We start from the raw sequence: 18,781 nt of genomic DNA, 5'->3' as shown, positions 1-18,781 counted from the left end.
CTCCCTTTCTGAAGTACCAAAGAGCTTTTTGTGCAATCCACTCACACAGACTATCACAGGGCAGGTGCTACATTATGAGGTATCATTGAAGAGCAGCAAAATGTCAATATAATAATAATAATAATAATAATAATAATAATAATAATAATAATAGTTTTATTACCACCACATATTGTGTGCCTCAGATACACACAAAGTGAAGCACATTTCAGTCTTACTGATTAAAAGAGAAATTCAAGAAAGTTGTGACCACTGTGCCTGAAGTCAATGGAAAGTGCTTATCTTTGGCATGCTATGCCAATAATCTGTTGCCAGGGCAGCAACTGAGTGACACACAATCTAATTTACGCACAGAAAGATGGGTTTAAGATGTGCTTTTCTGAGGCGTACATGTTACTAATTTTAAATATACACACAGTGTGCTGAAAAGCAAACTCAATTATGGTTCAGTTTCAGGCCACATCAGTCTGGGGAGATATGACAAGCCTCATCTTTTGATCAGCCTGCATCGTGCAATTTTGCAGAAGGCTCATGGATGTGGTCTAAGCAGGCCCGTGCTCACATGTTTAGTCAAAGGTAACACAAAGCAGTGTTTACCTCTTGAGAGTCCCATGGACTGCAAGAAGATCAAACCTATCCATTCTGAAGGAAATCAGCCCTGAGTGCTCACTGGAAGGACAGATCCTGAAGCTGAGGCTCCAATACTTTGGCCACCTCATGAGAAGAGAAGAATCCTTGGAAAAGACCCTGATGTTGGGAAAGATTGAAGGCACTAGGAGAAGGGGACGTCAGAGGACGAGATGGTTGGACAGTGTTCTCGAAGCCACCAACATGAGTCTGACCAAACTGCGGGAGGCAGTGGAAGACAGGAGTGCCTGGCGTGCTCGGTCCATGGGGTCACGAAGAGTCAGACACGACTAAACAACAACAACACAAAACAGAGCACCTCCACTGCATTTCAGGCCAAAAGGCATTCAACCTCCTGTGTCCCTTTGTTTGTGGATCATTGATGACACTTCATAGGATCATAGGAAGGTGTTGCGTTGGCAGAGTAGCTAAATCACAGCTAGGAAGCCAAATCTTCTGCAAAACTAACTCTTTTCTTGAAATTAAATCACTATTCAAACATTTGTTCAAAAGCTTTTACTTGAAGAACATATAGCTAAAGATGAAGCAAGTATTTACATTCACATGCTTGTCCAAGCATGGGCTTCTTTATTATTATTAATAATAATAATTGAAGATTATAGCTTCTTCCTTTGAACTGGAACTTAATTTGAATGTTCCCTTTTTAGGGAGTGGAGTGTCCTGCCATTTTAATGGATGTTCCGGTCAAGGATGCTTTTATGGGATTCCAGATTCCAGGATGTGCCACTGCAATTCGGAAAGCATGAAACACAGGGTGAATTCAGCATAGCTCAACACCAGGTTATTAAATCCTCTGGAGCACTTTTCATATAGTCTCAGACCACAAGAGTGTCAGCTGCTGCAATAGCTTTTTAAACGTATTGTTGTGAGTTTGCCTGTGTTTGCGGGGTAGGTCTGTAAGACACTTGGGTCCCTTCTAATTCCTAGGATCCTGGAAAATCCAATGGAGGATTCTCTTGGTGAGCTAGCTAGGCAACTCTTTGGTGAGTTAAAGGTCCTAAGTACCATAGCTGCCAAGTTTTCCCTTTTCTCGCGAGGAAGCCTATTCAGCATAAGGGAAAATCCCTTTAAAAAAGGGATAACTTGGCAGCTATGCTAAGTACTGTGGTTAGCATAACAAAAGAAGTTGCAAATGGGGGAGCCCCTCCCTCAACTAGCTGGTAGTTGTTGTTGTTTAGTCATGTCCGACTCTTCATGACCCCATGGACCATAGCACGCCAGGCACTCTTGTCTTCCACTGCCTCCCGCAGTTTGGTCAGACTCATGTTGGTAGCTTCGAGAACACTGTCCAACCATCTCGTCCTCTGTCGACCCCTTCTCCTTGTGCCCTCAATCTTTCCCAACACCAGGGTCTTTTCCAGGGAGTCTTCTCTTCCAGTATACCTGAAGGAGCGTCTCCACCCCCATCATTCTGCCCGGACACTGAGGTCCAGCGCCAAGGGCCTTCTGGCGGCTCCCTCGTTGCGAGAAGCCAAGTTACAGGGAACCAGGCAAAGGGCCTTCTCGATAGTGGCACCTGCTCTGTGGAATGCCCTCCCACCAGATGTCAAGGAGAAAAACAACTACCAGATTTTTAGAAGACATCTGAAGGCAGCCCTGTTTAGGGAACCTTTTAATGTTTAATAGATTATTATATTTTAATATTCTATTGGAAGCCGCCCAGAGTGGATGGGGAAACCCAGCCAGATGGGTGGGGTATAAATAATAAGTTGTTGTTGTTGTTGTTGTTGTTGTTGTTGTTGTTGTTGTTGTTGTTAGGTGGCCAAAGTATTGGAGCCTCAGCTTCAGGATCTGTCCTTCCAGTGAGCACTGAGGGCTGATTTCCTTCAGAATGGATTGGTTTGATCTTCTTGCAGTCCATGGGACTCTCTCCTCCAGCTGGTAGTTAGAAGGACAATAATTGAGGGCAGTGGTGTGTGAGAGCTGGAAGCAGGCTTCAGGCAGAAGCCAGAAAACAAGAGCCCTCCTCTGCACATAGAATCATAGAGTTGGAAGAGACAACAAGGGCCATCTAGTCCAACCCCCTGCCAAGCAGGAAACACCATCAAAGCATTCCTGGCATATGGCTGTCAAGCCTCTGCTTAAAGACCTCCAAAGAAGGAGACTCCACCACACTCCTTGGCAGCAAATTCCCCTGTCGAACAGCTCTTACTGTCAGGAAGCTCTTACTGTCTTACATGTTCCAGTGCTGCTTCAGGGCCATCTTAAGCGCCCCTGGCGCCGTGGAACGACGGATACCTCCGGTGCCCCCCCCACCCCATTTCCCAGCGCGGTGGGCGGGCGGGCGGGCGGGCGCAGCACAGCTGCCACAGGCGCTGCTGCGCGGCGCCGCGGCGGACGGGCAGGCACAGCGTGGTTGTGGAACCGGCGGACCGGGCAGGCGCAGCGGGGGTCTACCTAGAGCCGGCCCTGTCCAGCTTGTCAATATCCTTCTTAAATTGTGGTACCCAGAACTGGACACGGGGTTCCAGGTGTGTTCCAACCAAGGCAGAATAGAGCAGGAATGAGGAAGCGTGCATTCTCTGGCTGCTCTTTGGAATACAACTCCCAACATCCAATTACTAGGGGCTGATATCAACTTTGCTCCCCCAATAAAAGGTTTGAGTGTGTGTCCCCGCACTCCCGGCAGAGTTGATGGGCATTTCCATTCAAATAGTGTGTGTGCACCGCGTCTTGTGATCAATTATGTGGGGCTTACCTCCCCACCCACACATTTTATTCAAGTTGGCAACCCTGGCTGAGATTCCTGCATTGCAGGCGTTGGACTAGACGGCCCTTGGGGGGGGGGGACTTCCAGTTCTATGATTAGTGAGCTTTGGTCACGCTGGCTAGCACTGATGGGAGTTGGAGTCTAATAGAACTGGAGACCCGTAGGTTCGCAGTCTCTGCTTATGGGGCGAGGGAGTAGCTTAGTGATTGGGGAAGGTCCGTAGCTGAGCATCTGGAAAAGGCAGGACTGGGGGAAACGGAGGAAGGAATACTGTCATGGTGGCGGGGAGGGAAGCGGACCCGATTCCTGCATTGTAGGGGGCGAGGGTTGGACTAGATGAGCCTCGGTGCCCTTTCCAACTCTACCATTGTACGATCATATGCAAAGGCGGCGAGTTTGCTGTTGCTGTTGCGCGCATTAGCCGCGTGCAGCGTGCATAACACTCGTATCCCGAGCTTGTTTCCTGCGATTACAAGCGAGGAAGAGGAGGGACGGCAGGTGACAAAGGGCGCCTCAGTGCAGCTTGCCCAGCTGACAGTCCCAAGACGTCGCCTTCTGACAGAGAAGAGGAGGGCTGCCGTGGCAAAACGGCGCGATAAATACCAGATGGCCGGCGCGCAAGCAGCCCTGCACCAGGCGCAACCCTGAAGCCGCGGGCGAGCCGTCCATTCCACTTCTTTGTGCAAGGCGCGCCGCAGCTCAGCTCCGCAGCAAAGCAGCCCTCCTCTGGATCCCGCTGCCCTTCCATCTCTGCAAAAGGTGGGGACCCAAAGTCCCCTGCAGAAACCTCCGCTCCCAGCGTCGTCGGGGACCCTTAGAGCTCCCATTGGGCATGCACCAGTGCGCTGCCCTTGCAAACTCCGCCGCCGCCGCTTTGCCAGGCATTTTGGCGCAGCATTAGAAAATCTCCGTCGTAAATTCCCCCTCGAAGTCTCGACTGTGCCGTCGGTTGCGCCCCTGCGCTCCTCCTCCGAAGCGCGTCGCACTTGCTGCTCCATGGAGCGCCCGCGGCTGGAAGCTCAGTGCTACCGAAACGGGGACTGCCACCCCGGACGCCTCCTCGGGGGCTCGAGCGAGCTGGCGGCTGGAGGCGGCGGCAGCAACCCCTGCGAGATCCGGAGGCCGGCGGCAAAGCACCCGCGCCCGCCGTCGGACAAAGGCAGCCGGGCCCGGGAAGGCGAGGAGCGGGAAGAGAGGGATGGGCTGCCTGCCCTGGAGGTTGCGTACGCCACCATCCTGGAGAACCTGGGCGAGGACCCGGCCCGGGAAGGGCTGCTGCTCACGCCCCGTCGGGCCGCCAAGGCCATGCAGTTCCTCACCAAGGGCTACCGCGAAACCGTCGGAGGTGAGATGCCCACCCGCCTTTCTTTCTTTTCTCGTTTTGAAAAAAGCCGCCAATGGTCTGGTTGCACCTTAAAGGCTTCCTATAGTTATTAAGTCGTAAGGCTAAGCCTTCGTGGGCTAGATCAGCTGCGTAAAATAAGTACCTCTCCTCGTTTCATCTTTTGAAGACCTGCTAAAATCACTTCTGTTTCATAGGGGACTATTCAGAATACACCTTCCCACAATTTCTGATTTTAAAAATGCAGGCAATTAAAAATTCACCTTCCCATAATGTCTTTATTTTAAAGCTTTTTATGTTTTTACTGTATGGCTTTTGTTATTTTTTTATTTTGTTTACAATAAAATAATATTATTTTATTGTAAAAAAAATTGCACATTTTTATATTTTGTTTACAATAAAATAATATCATTTTATTGTAAAAAAATTGCACATTTTTATTATATAGCTTTGTTGTAAACCACTCTGGTGGTTGTTTTTTTAAAAAATTAATTGCGATATAAAAGACATTTTAATGAATGAAAAAATATTAATGTTAGATTTCTTACCCACCTTTTACCGTGAGGTGTTGGGGAAAATTACAGTCATTAAAAAAACAACAACACACACACAACAACAGTATTAAGATCAGTTAAAACAATTTAAAATCCAGGGAATAGGATGGGCCCTAAAAATATGCTGCTGGTATATTCATAAAATCATAGAATTGTAGCGTTGGAAGGGACCACGAGTGTCATCTAGTCCAACCCCCTGCAATGCAGGAATCTTTTGCTCAAAGTGTGGCTCGAACTCAAGACCCTGAAATTAAGAGTCTCACGCTCCGCCAACTGAGCTAAAGGCATTTTCTTTTCTATTGGCACTGAACAATCTGGTCATCACTTTATTAAGTATATCCAGTATTGTTCCTCCTCTTGGAAGACTGTGTCTGTGTGATCTCTTTCGCATGCCTTTCTTTCTATTAAAAAGTGGGTTTTCGCAATTAGTCAGCAGCAATTCTCATCCTGCCTCACCGTTGATTGTGCTTGGAGCTGTAGTGATATATATCTATATCTATATCCACATCTATATCTAATCTATCTATCGATCTTAGATTTTATACGTATATGAGAATAGGTAACCGTAAATTGTATAATAATTGTATAAATTGTATAAATTGTATAACCGTAAATTGTATAATAATAGGCCTGACCTGGAAATATTGAAATATCAGCAAGGCTGCAATGCTATACTGAACTGCTTGGGATGGATTTTACATATATACTGCTTGTCCTCAGCAAACTTGTGCCCAAATTGACTTAAAGCAAACATTCAGAGACATCGGAATAGAGAACACTTGGAAATACAAATATACAAAATACGGAACGTGTCAGTGAATTCACAAATAACAAAAATCCGCAATAAAAAAATTATAAACATGCACATTTTCTCCGCTGTAGCTGACACACTTTATATCTCTTTTTTCTTTACTGCCAACCCTTGAGGGACATAGCAAATACACATACTTTTGCCGTTTTCATTTCAGGGCCACATTAATCTCTGGCTATAACAATCAGCTCCTTGGTTCTTGCTGCCTGGAAGCAAGTTGATTAGCAATCCTCTTAGAGACTTCCGGTCTGCCGCGCCGGCTAAAGAAGACGCAGGGACTGCGAGCTCCGCAGTCCCCGGCATCGCGGAGGGGAGGGGGGAATTCCTCTTAAACCTTGTTCCAGGGTTACTGGATTATTCCTATAATGTAGCCATTCAGCACTATCTGGGAATTGAGGGTGTGTGTGTGTGTGTGTGTGTGTGTGTATGAATGAATAAGGTTTATAATCAGTAAGCGTTGGAAGTTTACTTGCATTTGTTTTACAGCCATGTGCAACTTTGAACACACAGACACGATTCTCATTTCAAGGGATAAGACTTGTTGTAGAATGTGGCTGAGGAACCTGAAGCGGGAGCCCTGATCCTACATGAGCATTGCTCACGCCCCATACTAGTAGTTCAGTGGGATTTGGGGTACTACTTTGACTAAAATAGCTCCCATCCCCAAAGCAGGACCCCAGAATCTGAAGTCAACATGCCAACTCCCAACTAAAAATGTGACACTGGCACTTAGCAGGTTACTTTAGGGACCATCTTTACCCATCCAAACCTGCCTGGGCACTAAAGGAGGCCTTCATTCTCACTGGAAATGTGATTGGCAGGTACTAGGAACAGGGCCTTTTCAGTGGTGGTGCCGCTGGACTAATGGAAGCCATTTCCTGGAGAAATCATCTTCTCCCACTTATTGACAGGTTTTCTTTGGGTGTCTTAAACTGTTTAATGCTCTTTCTAGTGCCGCTGATAGCTTTTAAATGCATTTTTAGATTCATTTGTACTGTTTTTAATATGTTGGTTTTCATTGTTTTGATGTTTGGGCCGCATTTGTGGAAATGTGGGATGAAAAGAAATCAAAAGAAGTGTTGACATATTTTTCTAGGGCCGCCTATCTAGTTTGACCTAAACATTCTTGGTCTGTTACTTGTGGGGTATTTAAAATGCAGTCAAACAAACAATTCATGTTCTGCTGCTAGATAGGCAGATAATAGGAGCTGAAGCTCACAGAATTTGCCCGTACGTTTGCTAGAAAGAACTCTGTGAGAGACACTCCCACTGTGCCCTGACAGAGGAAGAGCATAGATAGGTTTCCTCAACCTTGGCCCTCCAGATGTTTTTGGTCTACAACTCCCATGATCCCTAGCTAGCAGGAACAGTGGTCAGGGATGATGGGAATTGTAGTCTCAAAATATCTGGAGGGCTGAGGTTGAGGAAGCCTGATCTATGCCCTTCCTCTGTCGGACTGTGTGATTATTGTTTTAAGGGGGGGAAATGGGGAAAATACCAGAAGAATCCAGTCTGCCTTAAAGCATGCTGGATTCCTTAAACAAAAAGGCTAAAACTGGCCTATCTAAGTGTTAGGAAAACATTCTTTAAGAAACAGATAAAAGTTCCTGGAAACTTTAAAGAGTGTTCCAGAATTTATCTTTAGTGTGTAGGAGTGGCACTCTAGGCTTGATTGGTGTCAGCTGGAGGTGCAAATAAAGGGAGGAAGTTGCAGGCTGCAATTTCCGTACAAGGAAAACACACACACACACACACACACGCACCTCCCGGAGGGGCGGGACACACGTTCCAGGGCCGTGGCGCGCTTCTCGGAGAGCCGCGGCACGCCTCCCGGGGGCATGGCGCGCCTCCGGGAGGGGTGGAGCATGGCGTGCCTCCCGGAGGGGCAAAGCACGCGTTCCAGGGGCGTGGTGCGCATTTTGGGGGCAGGGCGGGCGCCCGCGATGGCGCCCCTTGGACCCCACCGCTTGGGCCGGCCCGCCCCTACCGCCCCTACCTTCCTACGCCCCTGCACACACTGTCAGCACACGCTGACAACAAGGTTGGAAGTAAGACAATGTGTGCTGCTGATAACTGTGAGTTTTGCTGTGTCAGGATTGTTAATTACTGGACTGAGATTATACTGTGCTGGAGAGATAAAGAAAGAATGTAAATAGCTTGTATATAATAGTAACAGAAATGCTTGTGCAACCAGTCAAGCAATAAAGAAGCTCTTGTCTGTGAATTTGAGCATGACTCCTGTTCTTGTCCTCCGCCTCAGTAAGAAGTGGTTTTACCGAGGTGCCACCACACAAGCAGAAAAGCGCAGCGGAAGTGTGTGGGCGGTAACCTCTAATACTAAGCTCCCCCTTTTAAGCTGGCAAATGGTTGGCACCCTGCTGAACTCACAAACATGAGGAAAGAAGGATAATATCTAATAAATATATCCTCTCCTAGCATCTATCCACATCCCAACATTACTAATTATTCTTTATTCACGGCCGGAACTGGTAGATGGAACAAAGTGCACTTGCCTGCTGTTCCGTGAAAAGCTTCTGTTTTGTCTTTTCAGACATACTCAACGATGCAGTTTTCGATGAGGACCACGACGAGATGGTGATCGTGAAGGACATTGATATGTTTTCCCTCTGTGAACATCACTTGGTACCTTTCTTTGGCAAGGTACTGGTTACCCGACATGCTTTGAATAGAATATATTAGAATAGAATAATTTATTGGCCAAGTACCAAACATACTTGGAATTTTGCTTTGACTACATTTGTGGTCTCAACCAGTGTTGGCCCCCTGCTGGAGTGGCTGGGGAAACCCAGCCAGATGGGCGGGGTATAAATAATAAAAACCTTTGCCACTCTGCTGCGAATCAGAGACTGACCAACTTGTCCTGATCTGCACATTCCTGTCTTGGAAGATTCCAGTTGTGAATCCAGTATTAATCATTCTTCCCTCTCCGTTTGAATCTGCAGGTGCACATTGGATATTTACCGAGGAAGAAAGTGGTTGGCTTAAGCAAACTTGCAAGGTTCTTATTATTCAGCGTGCTTGTCCATTTTACGGAATTCACCGGTGCAATGCTGCTGTTGTAAGATGGCTTTGAAAGGGAATTAAGAGAAATTTGTGAAGGAGAGGTTGTGCCTGTGGCTCTTAGCCAGCATGGCCATACAGAACCTCCAGGTTCAGTAGCAGTGTGTCACTGAATAACACTTGCTGGAGAGCGATAATAAGAAATCATTGTCTTCAGACCATGCCTGCCCACTGTGGGGAAATGGGGTGTTGTACCCGATGGACCAATCTGCTATCTCTGTGGTGCAATGGGCCAGTGCGTCCAGCTGTTAACTGGCTGGTTGGTGGTTCGAGCCCACCCAGGGATGGCTGTGGGCAGGATCATAGCTGCCAAGTCTCCCGTTTTCCCCGGGAAACCCCCGTTTTTACTTACCTTTTCCCGGTGGCCCCCCGTATCACTTCGTCTCCCGTTTTTCTCCGTTATTTTCTCCTGCCGGCGGCCATTTTTTTTCTTTCTGATTTGCCCTTCTATGGGCACAAAATATGGCCCCCGGGGGCTTCAAAAGTCGCATCTACGCATGACTGGAAGTGCATAGATGTGACTTCCTGTGTCGGCGGCGGCCATTTTGGTGCCCATAGGTGGGTGGGGCGACACCGGAAGTTGTGTTGACGCACTTCCGGTCATGCGCAGAAGCTACTTTTGAAGCCGGCGGTGGCCATTTTTGGTGCCCATAGAAGGGCAAAGCGACACCGGAAGTTACGTCGACGCAACTTCCGGTGTCACACAGCTGCTGGTCCCGGATTCTGCAGTCCGGGACTTGGAAGGTAAGGGCAGGATTCCTGCAATGCAGGGGGTTGGACTACATGACCCTTGGGATACCTTCCAGCTCTGTGACCTTTTGTCTGATCCATCATGGCTCTTAGGTTTTGAAGCATGCTTCAGTGGGCATTTACGTGCATTTTGTGTGTGCGCACAAAATTAGAAGTTACATGCGATCTGGTATGTTAACACTGATAAGTGAAACGAAATTTAAAAAAAATTTCCTTTCAGTAGCACCTTAGAGACCAACTTAAGTTTGTCATTGGTATGAGCTTTCATGTGCATGCACATTTCTTCAGATACACTGAAACAGAAGTCACCAGGCCCTTATCTATAGTGAGAGGGTGGGGAGGGGTATTACTTAGAAGGGTGGCGGGAATGGGTGATTGACTGATAGGTGTGAAAACCCGTTGATGACTGTTAGCGACTGCAGTTGGTCTTACAGGAAAAAGCAAAGGGTGAGATGGCTAAAGATAGCTTTATCATGTATAATGAGATAAGAATCCAATGTCTTTATTCAGACCAGGTCTCTCCATGGTTTTAAGTTAGGTGATAAGTTGCAGTTCAGCAACTTCTCTTTCCAGTCTATTTCTGAAATTCTTTTGTAATAAGACAGCTACTTTGAGATCTTGTATAGAATGTCCTGGGAGATTGAAGTGTTCTCCTACTGGTTTCTCTGTCTTGTGATTCCTGATGTCAGATTTATGTCCATTTATCCTTTGGCGTAGGGTTATCACTGATAAGTGAGATAATTGGTTTATTGGCCATGTGTGTCTCCTAAACTGCTGAGCTCAGGACCAGACTTCCCAGAGGTATCTGAGAGCTGAACTTGACTTGATCAAGCAGAGCTTTCCTTAAGTTCCTATATTATTGTTCTGCATAATTCTGAGAACCCCAAATGTCAGTCTCCAGTTGGGAGAAGCTGTTGGTGGAAGGGTGCTGATGTGTTCTGACCCTTCCCCACTCCCAAGAAAAGGACAAGTCTTTATTTGAAAGCATGAGTACAGTCGTACCTTGGAAGTCGAATGGAATCCATTCCAGAAGTCCGTTCAACTCGTCCAAAACGTTTGAAAACTAAATTGCGGCTTCTGATTGGCTGCAGGAAGCTCCTGCAGCCAATCAGAAGCCCCCTTGGATGATCAGGTTCCAAAAGAACATTTGCAAACCGGAACAATCGCTTCCAGGTTTGCGGTGTTCCGGAGCCAAAATGTCCAAGTTCTAGGGCGTTCGTGATTCAAGGCAAGGTACTACTGTACTCCAAAGGTAAAACCTTGACCTCTGTAGCCTGAGAGTGAGTCTCTCTTCTTCCCGTTTTGCATTCCATTTGCTTGTCTGTTTTTTGACACCATGCCATTTATTTTCTCTCACCATTATCTTTTCTCCCTCCAGAATCGTTGAAATATTCAGCCGAAGGCTTCAAGGTTTGTATCCTTTCTGTAATATGGTGCAACTCTGCCTTCTTGCTAACGCCCCTATGTTCCTCCAATGCCACCCCTAGGATTCACTCTAGGGCAAGAGTGGCTAACCTGTGGCCATCTTGACCAGGGGTTCCCAAACTTGGGTCTTCAGCTGCTTTGGACTACACTTCCCATCATCCCTGACCACTGGTCCTGCTAGCCAGGGACAATGGGAGTTGCAGTCCAATAACAGCAGAAGACCCAAGTTTGGGAAACCCTGATCTAGACCTTCCTGAACTACAACTCCCAGACTGTTGGCCATACTAGCTGGGGCTTCTGGGAGTTGGTGTCTGACACCACCTGGAGGGGCAGAAGCTAGGCACCCCTCTTAGGGGCATGAATTCCCCCGAGTGTGCTGTGAGAAACAAAATTGCTTTAAGAATCCTGCGGGCCTCTGGATATTGTGGAATTCCAAATCCCATCAGCCTTATTATCCAGTATAACCAGTGGTAAGGGAGTTGTAACCCTACAACATCTGGAGGGCCACAGGTTCCCCATCCCCAATAACTGCCAGCAGGGCTGCTTTGCTCTCTGTTCCTCCAAGTGCCCCCCTCCATATCCGCTTCATACGGAGAGCTGGAGGGGAAAGGCAGTGGGAGGTCAGCACGGTGCACTGGTAGGAGCAGCAGAATGGGAAGATGGCAGCCCTGCAAGTCAAATCTTCCAAGACAGGAATGTACCGATCAGGACAAGTTGGTCAGTCTCTGATTCGCAGCAGAGCGGGCAAAGGTTTTTTATCTTCAAACTAGCTGGCCCGGCCACGCGTTGCTGTGGCTCATCCCTGTGCTTTCCCCCCACCCTGTCCTGACCCATGACCTATTCTGTCGCCTTCTCCCCCCAACACCCAGCCATGCGAGTCCCCACCTCCATTCAGCCTAGTTTGTAAAGGCAAGCTGAGGTGCTGTGGAGAAGAGGGAAGGTTTTCTAGCTGCAGTACCAGTGTAGCTGCCACTAGAGGGTGCTGTTTTGCAACCTCTTCTGACTTCTTTTCCCCAGCATGCACTTTTGGGTGAGTTGTGTGTTCTGAAACACGGGGTTTGGGTTTTTTTTTTTTTACCTTGCGCAGGTGTGACATCTGTCTACGGCAACGGTATATGCTTCCTCTCACAATAGTATGGGACGTTGTGTGCAAATTTGAACGCTATCGGTCAAGCGGCTTCAGAGAAAAGTGGAAACACACCCACATGCCCTTTTTACATTTTTATAGATATAGATGGGGGGGAGAGATAGCTAGAAAAGGTCTGTCACTGGGAACTCATGTTGAGTGCTGAAAGCAAATTCCGGGGCTGAGCAGCTACTCCTTAATTCTCCTTAATTGTTCTCCTTAATTCTAAGTCAGAGGGGAGCACTCAGGGGTGGAGGAAGGGGGTGGGGTGGGGGTGGTCTTCCCTGGGTGTCATCACTGGGGGGGGGGTGACATTCGGCGCGGTGTCTGCTTGCGACTCCCAAGCTGTGCCGCCTTGCTGATGGCCTTCCCCCTTTCCTCCTTCATTTTGACAGCTCAGGGGAGGCTTGGGAGTTGCGGGCAGGTGGCGCGCCATTGCCTCCCTCTCCCGGGAAGCTTCCTGGGGGGGTGGGAGCATCCCCAAGCTGTCAAAAGGAAGAGGAAAGGGAGGAAGTCTACTGGGAAAGCGGCGTGGCTCCCCCCTCGCCCAGGAAGCAGCCCGTTATGGGCAGTTCGCTCCACCTCCCTGGGCGGCTCACCCCCTGGGACACTCGCCATGGCCGCCGCTCCCCTGGGATGCTCACCCCGCCCCCATGGTCCTGCCCCGGGGTGCACAGCATGTGCACCGCTCCGGGTGGCGGAGCGGCTAGCTCCGCCTCTGGGAGCGCTAGTGAGTTTTGTCCTTTTCGCTCAATATTTCACACACACACACACATATACACACACAGACCCCGAATGTGAGGAGGGAGACAGTCTTTCCCCCCCCTTTGCCTGTGAAAGCCCCCTTCCCCCCACTTTAGCTGGAAATTCTCTTTTGAGAACCATTGGCTCGGACCAAATTGATTCAGAAGTCAGTAAGTTAATTTATTCCAAAGTTAGCAATTTATTAAGGAAAAGAATGTATCCAAAAGTTAACCAAAGCATATATCCGTAAAATAACAGTGAGCATGTACAGTATTTGAAGTTGCCAACCGATTAAAGAGCATAGCCTTTTCTTTCTTTCTCACAAAGCACCATTATTTTTCTAGTCCAGGAGCGACTTACCAAGCAGATTGCCCTGGCAATTACTGAAGCCCTGAAGCCTGTTGGAGTGGCTGTGGTCATTGAAGCATCGTAAGTTCAGTGTGCCCTGTCCAACTTGGAACTGTCGCATCACATACACCCTCATTGCATTTTCCCCATTTCCCTCTTTTGCTGGGGGCGGGTGAGTTTGCATATCATCACTATTAAAAAACCACACTATAAACAATTTAAGAAACCCAGCACGATCCTATACAGGTCAACTCAGGAAGTGCCATTGATCTCAGTACGGCTCACTCAAAGGTGAGCAATAGGATTACAATCTTGCTTAGTTTCACATTACTGTATACAAAACAGGTTGAATGACCACATATCATGGATGCTTTTCTTTCTTTTTCTTTTTCAATTTTTCTTTTTTTTCTTTTCTAATTTTACATTTGAAATCAAACATCTATTAAACCATACATTCATTTACTTTTCTCCCTTCCCTTCCAAGGTACATTTAATATAGCCATCATTCCTGTGTATTTTAAGTTGTTGTTGTTGTTGTTGTTGTTTAGTCGTTTAGTCGTGTCCGACTCTTTGTGACCCCATGGACCATAGCACGCCAGGCACTCCTGTCTTCCACTGCCTCCCGCAGTTTGGTCAAACTCATGTTGGTGGCTTTGAGAACACTGTCCAACCATCTCGTCCTCTGTCGTCCCCTTCTCCTAGTGCCCTCCATCTTTCCCAACATCAGGGTCTTTTCCAGGGAGTCTTCTCTTCTCATGAGGTGGCCAAAGTATTGGAGCCTCAGCTTCAGGATCTGTCCTTCCAGTGAGCACTCAGGGCTGATTTCCTTAAGGAACCCTCCAGATGTTTTGGACTACAACTCCCATCTTCCCTGACCACTGGTCCTGTTAGCTAGGGATCATGGGAGTTGTAGGCCAAAACATCTGGAGGGCCGCAGTTTGGGGGTGCCTGGACTAGATGAATCTTGGGATCCCTTCCAACTCTATGATTCTACACCAGAGAGGGGGCAAGGATCACCCAACCTGTTCATCTCCCCACTCCTGCATCCCCGCCTGAACTGCTATTGGTGAAGGGACCACTTGAGCATGTGCAGCAGCTGTCCCAATGGCACACACCTCAGCATAACTGCAAAGGGGAAGTGGTTTTTATTTTCAAATCGGGCGGAAGCTGCTTTGGGGGGAGGAAACACATCAAGCAGCTGTGTTTCTCGAGAAACTACAGGATAGGTAGGGATTGTGGCTGACGTCAGGTCTTAGCTGCCAAGTATCCCGTTTTTCGCGGGAAACTCACGGATTTTTGAATTCATTTCCCGCTGTTCTCCCGAATGGAGGAAAATCCTGGAAATCCCCAGGATTTCCTACCTGCAAGGGAGCCTCTAAAGCAAGTGTAAACAGTGTAAAATCTAAAGTGTGAAACAGTGTAAAATGTGTACATAGCCTTAACTGGACTGATTTCTGAGTAGATATTTATGGGATTGCATTGTAAAGTAGCTTGGGAGCCACTGTACGTCTGTGGGCAACATTTAAAAATTCATACACACCCCTGGATTGGTATAGCACCATGTGATTTTGCAGCTTATGTAACTCAGCATTTATTTATTTATTTTTACAAAAATATGTAGCAAGCTCTGAATTATTCTTTGCAATCTGACTGTTATTTTATTATGCGGTTCTTGACCTTCTGAGGTTGTCAGCTGCCTTGGACATCGTTCACCATGGAAAATAAACAACAATGGCATGCGTGTTAGCGATTCCTGCTGCCAATTTGATACTAAAAATGCCTCTTTGAATGTCCCCCGGCAGGCACATGTGCATGATCATGAGGGGAGTTCAGAAGATGAGCAGCAAAACCGTCACCAGCGCCATGCTTGGAGTCCTGCGGGAAGATCCCAAAACCAGGGAGGAATTTCTCGCCTTGATCAAGACTTAAACGACAGCAGCTTGCGGCTCTCTGTGGGTTTGGATCCCACACTCGAAACCGGTTGCCAAGACGTAATTGCCTTCTGTGAGCCAGAATCTGTGCCATAAAAGAAGAAGAATAAGAAGAAAAGGTGAAAGCAAAAAAAAAAAAAGAGAGAGAGAAGAAAATAAATAACTGCATCACAGCTTTGTTCTCGCTTCTGGGTAACACCTTAGAGTGTTGTTAAACATTAGCTAGGCAGCACAAGCACCGAGCTCCCATTTCGCAGCAAAGAAATCGGGTACCCCTGATATGGCAGCACCTTGTGCCAAGGGCCTCTTTGCACCTTGCATCTTCTGCCCCTTTGAGAACAAAGCAAGAGATCCATCCTCTCTCGTGAGTTTTCATGCATCACAAGAGCCGCTCATCTAAGCACATAAAATGTGAATGCAAGACATGCTTATTTGCAAAGGTGTGTTGTGTAGGTGCACTTAGGATTGGCTGCAGATCCCTTTGTCAGCTGTACGCTCAGTGGAAGGTCCAGGTGGAGCCTGTTATTCTAGTGCAGGTTAGGGGAGCCTCAGGGCTAAATGTGGGCCCCTAGGTCTCATATTTCTGGTTCTAGAAAGCCTGCCAGGCCCCTTCCCCCAGGCCCCACTCCTTACTGGTCCGGCTTTGGGTCTTCCTTAGGTACTTTTGCCTTTGTGGCATGAGAGCCTCTCTCTCTCTCTCTCTCTCTCTCTCTCTCTCTCTCTCTCTCTCTCTCTCTCTCTCTCTCTCTCTCTCACACACACACACACACACACACACACACACACATTAAAAAAGCACAAGTACCAGTCCAAAAAAATAAATAAAATTGTTGGGACGCGGGTGGCGCTGTGGGTTAAACCACAGAGCCTAGGGCTTGCCAATTAGAAGGTTGGCGGTTCGAATCCCAGCGACGGGGTGAGCTCCCGTTGTTTGGTCCCAGCTCCTGCCAACCTAGCAGTTCGAAAGCACGTCAAAGTGCAAGTAGATAAATAAATAGATACAGCGGGAGGGTAAACGGCGTTTCCATGTGCTGCTCTGGTTTGCCAGAAGCGGCTTTGTCATGCTGGCCACATGACCTGGAAGCTTGTATGCCGGCTCCCTTGGCCAATAATGCGAGATGAGCGCCGCAACCCCTGAGTCGGACACGACTGGACCTAAGGGTCAGGGGTCCCTTTACATTTACAAGTCAAAATACACCTGCCTTACAAACTTTTACAGTATTGGTTTAATATTGACTGACTCATTTTGGCTTACTCTCAGGCAGGCATAGGCAAACTCGGCCCTCCAGATGTTTTGGGACTACAACTCCCATCATCCCTGACCACCGGTCCTGTTAGCTAGGGATGATGGGAGTTGTAGTCCCAAAACATCTGGAGAGCCGAGTTTGCCTATGCCTGCTCTAAGGGTTTCTGGGAATGATAGTTTGGTTAGGGTGCTGAGAATTATGTTAAAAGATAATGTGTCATTCCCCCCTGGGATTATCCGGGGAACATAAATTGCTGGTTAACTAGTTCAAGGTGGCAAACCTTTGCATGCTTGCTTCGGAGCCAGGGTTGTATCCTGCTAAGTCGTTGCATGGCTGGAATGATTTTTAGAAGCACAACAGATCCACCCTCCCTCTCTTCCCCTTGCAGCAGCCAAATCTGGCCTGGGGTTTCTGGGGGGGGGGGGACATTCTATTGCACTTGTGAAAGCCAAAGTTGTTCCTCTTGCACAATGACTTGGCTGAGTGTATTAGATTGCACTGCACGGGGGGGAAGAGGGGCAGCTGGCCCCTCCCCAATTAAGTAAAACAATAGAAATACTTAACTAATTGACCAATTACGTTGGTTCTGTTCCCCTCTAACAAGAGTCCTGCCCCCTGCCCACAGAAATACTGGCTATGCCCATGTTTGCACATGTGCAATGCAGATATGTCTGCAAAAGGCTATCCAGTGGGTGATACCATGTCAATTACTGTTGCCAATTTTCTAACTGGGATTTGTGCCTTGGCACACAAAAAAGGGGGATGAGGAATCTTGACTCTCACTAGACACAGCAGGATATTGGTTCTCTGGGCCACACTTTCAGAATAAAAATTTGCTTGTGACACACTAAATTATTTATATTGAATACATTGGAAAACAAAAAGAAACAGCTGCTAGCAGTGCTTGATTTATAACATAGAACACATTTTTTTTTAAAAAAAATGGTTCTATATTCTACTACGCTGAAATGTTTAAATGTTTGATTGTCCTTGAGACTTCCTACCAGGCTTGCCATTCTCTGCAGCCACACCGTTTGAGAACCGCTGTGGCAGGACTTCCTTCTGAGTAAAACATAAGGCATTGCACTGTTCTTGAAAGCTTGTTTTAAGTGGGGATTCTTTCCATCAGTTCTATTTAGCTAGATTTTTTGCTAAGTGTTTCCTGGCCCATTATGACCGTATTTGGGGGCTGTGGCTCTTTATATTATAAAAAGTATTGTCAACACAATCAAATCATCTTCAAAGTACTGTACAACAAAACTTGAGATGTGCCCTGTGATCTAGAGACTTGAGACAACACAGAAAGTGCTGGCATTTCCTGAAGAATATTCCTTTGTTATGTCATACATACTGTGTACTGTATACACACAGGAGTTTGCTTAAATCAGGCGTTCAAGAGGAAAACTGGGTTGCACTGATCTGTATGTTGCCCGTGGCTCTTTGTATAGGAACACATTGGGAACCTGCCCATTCACACGCCAGCAGCAGAAACTTTGAACTCTCTCGCAGTGTTAGGCTATCTCCTTTTCCTCTTAACTAACGGTTTGATTTTTATACTTAGTAAGAGAAAATAGCTGCGTAAAAGTGGTGCTAAAATGTACACTAACTGAAAAAGTTGTGTTACTACTAGATTTATTAAATGCTTTATAATGCAGTTATAGTTCGGCATTCCAACTCTGTTATTGTACTGAAAAGATTGAAGTTTTATTGTACCAAAAATATTAAAAATAGCCATATTACATGCTTCATATTTAGGCCTGCATATTGTACTGTATTTCCTTGTATTTTAGGATCTGCATTACCCTTAATGCCATGCAACAAAAGAATGAATGAATCTTAATAGTCGTGTTTTGTCCAAGTAATGTATGCTTTGGAGTCAGCTCTGGGCACAAATTAACCTAATCAGTGAAAAAATCCTTGAATCACCTTTGTAAGGAAGGGCAAAGTAACCGTGCGAAGAGCAAAGGAAAGGATGGCAAGCATCTCTGCACAATTTGGACAGAAAACCTACTAGCATTGCATGGGTACAAGCAGAGAGCCTGTGGCAGCCATTCTGTTTGGACC

At 47.0% G+C, this 18,781-nt stretch overlaps 1 protein-coding gene across 1 annotated transcript; it reads left to right on the top strand.

The window, feature by feature from the left end:
• Positions 1-4,231: 4,231 nt before the first annotated feature.
• On the top strand, positions 4,232-15,812 carry LOC118082678 (GTP cyclohydrolase 1). The gene is made up of 6 exons (XM_035110491.3): positions 4,232-4,703; positions 8,617-8,726; positions 9,029-9,084; positions 11,275-11,306; positions 13,536-13,620; positions 15,342-15,812. The coding sequence occupies exons 1-6, from the start codon at positions 4,355-4,357 to the stop codon at positions 15,466-15,468; spliced, it is 759 nt and encodes a 252-aa protein (XP_034966382.2). The 5' UTR covers positions 4,232-4,354; the 3' UTR covers positions 15,469-15,812.
• The last annotated feature ends 2,969 nt before the right edge of the window (positions 15,813-18,781 follow it).

This window comes from Zootoca vivipara, chromosome 3 (genome assembly GCF_965207765.1).
Source record: "Zootoca vivipara chromosome 3, rZooViv2.hap1.1, whole genome shotgun sequence".
Lineage (NCBI taxonomy): Eukaryota > Metazoa > Chordata > Lepidosauria > Squamata > Lacertidae > Zootoca > Zootoca vivipara.
This window is presented reverse-complemented; position numbering and strand designations above follow the sequence as displayed.

Coding starts and splice junctions, on each gene's coding strand:
- LOC118082678 (XM_035110491.3), top strand. CDS start 4,355: ATGGAGCGCCCGCGGCTGGAAGCTCAGTGCTACCGAAACGGGGACTGC. Junction 8,727..9,028: donor TGGTACCTTTCTTTGGCAAG/GTACTGGTTACC, acceptor TTGAATCTGCAG/GTGCACATTGGATATTTACC. Junction 9,085..11,274: donor GGCTTAAGCAAACTTGCAAG/GTTCTTATTATT, acceptor TTCTCCCTCCAG/AATCGTTGAAATATTCAGCC.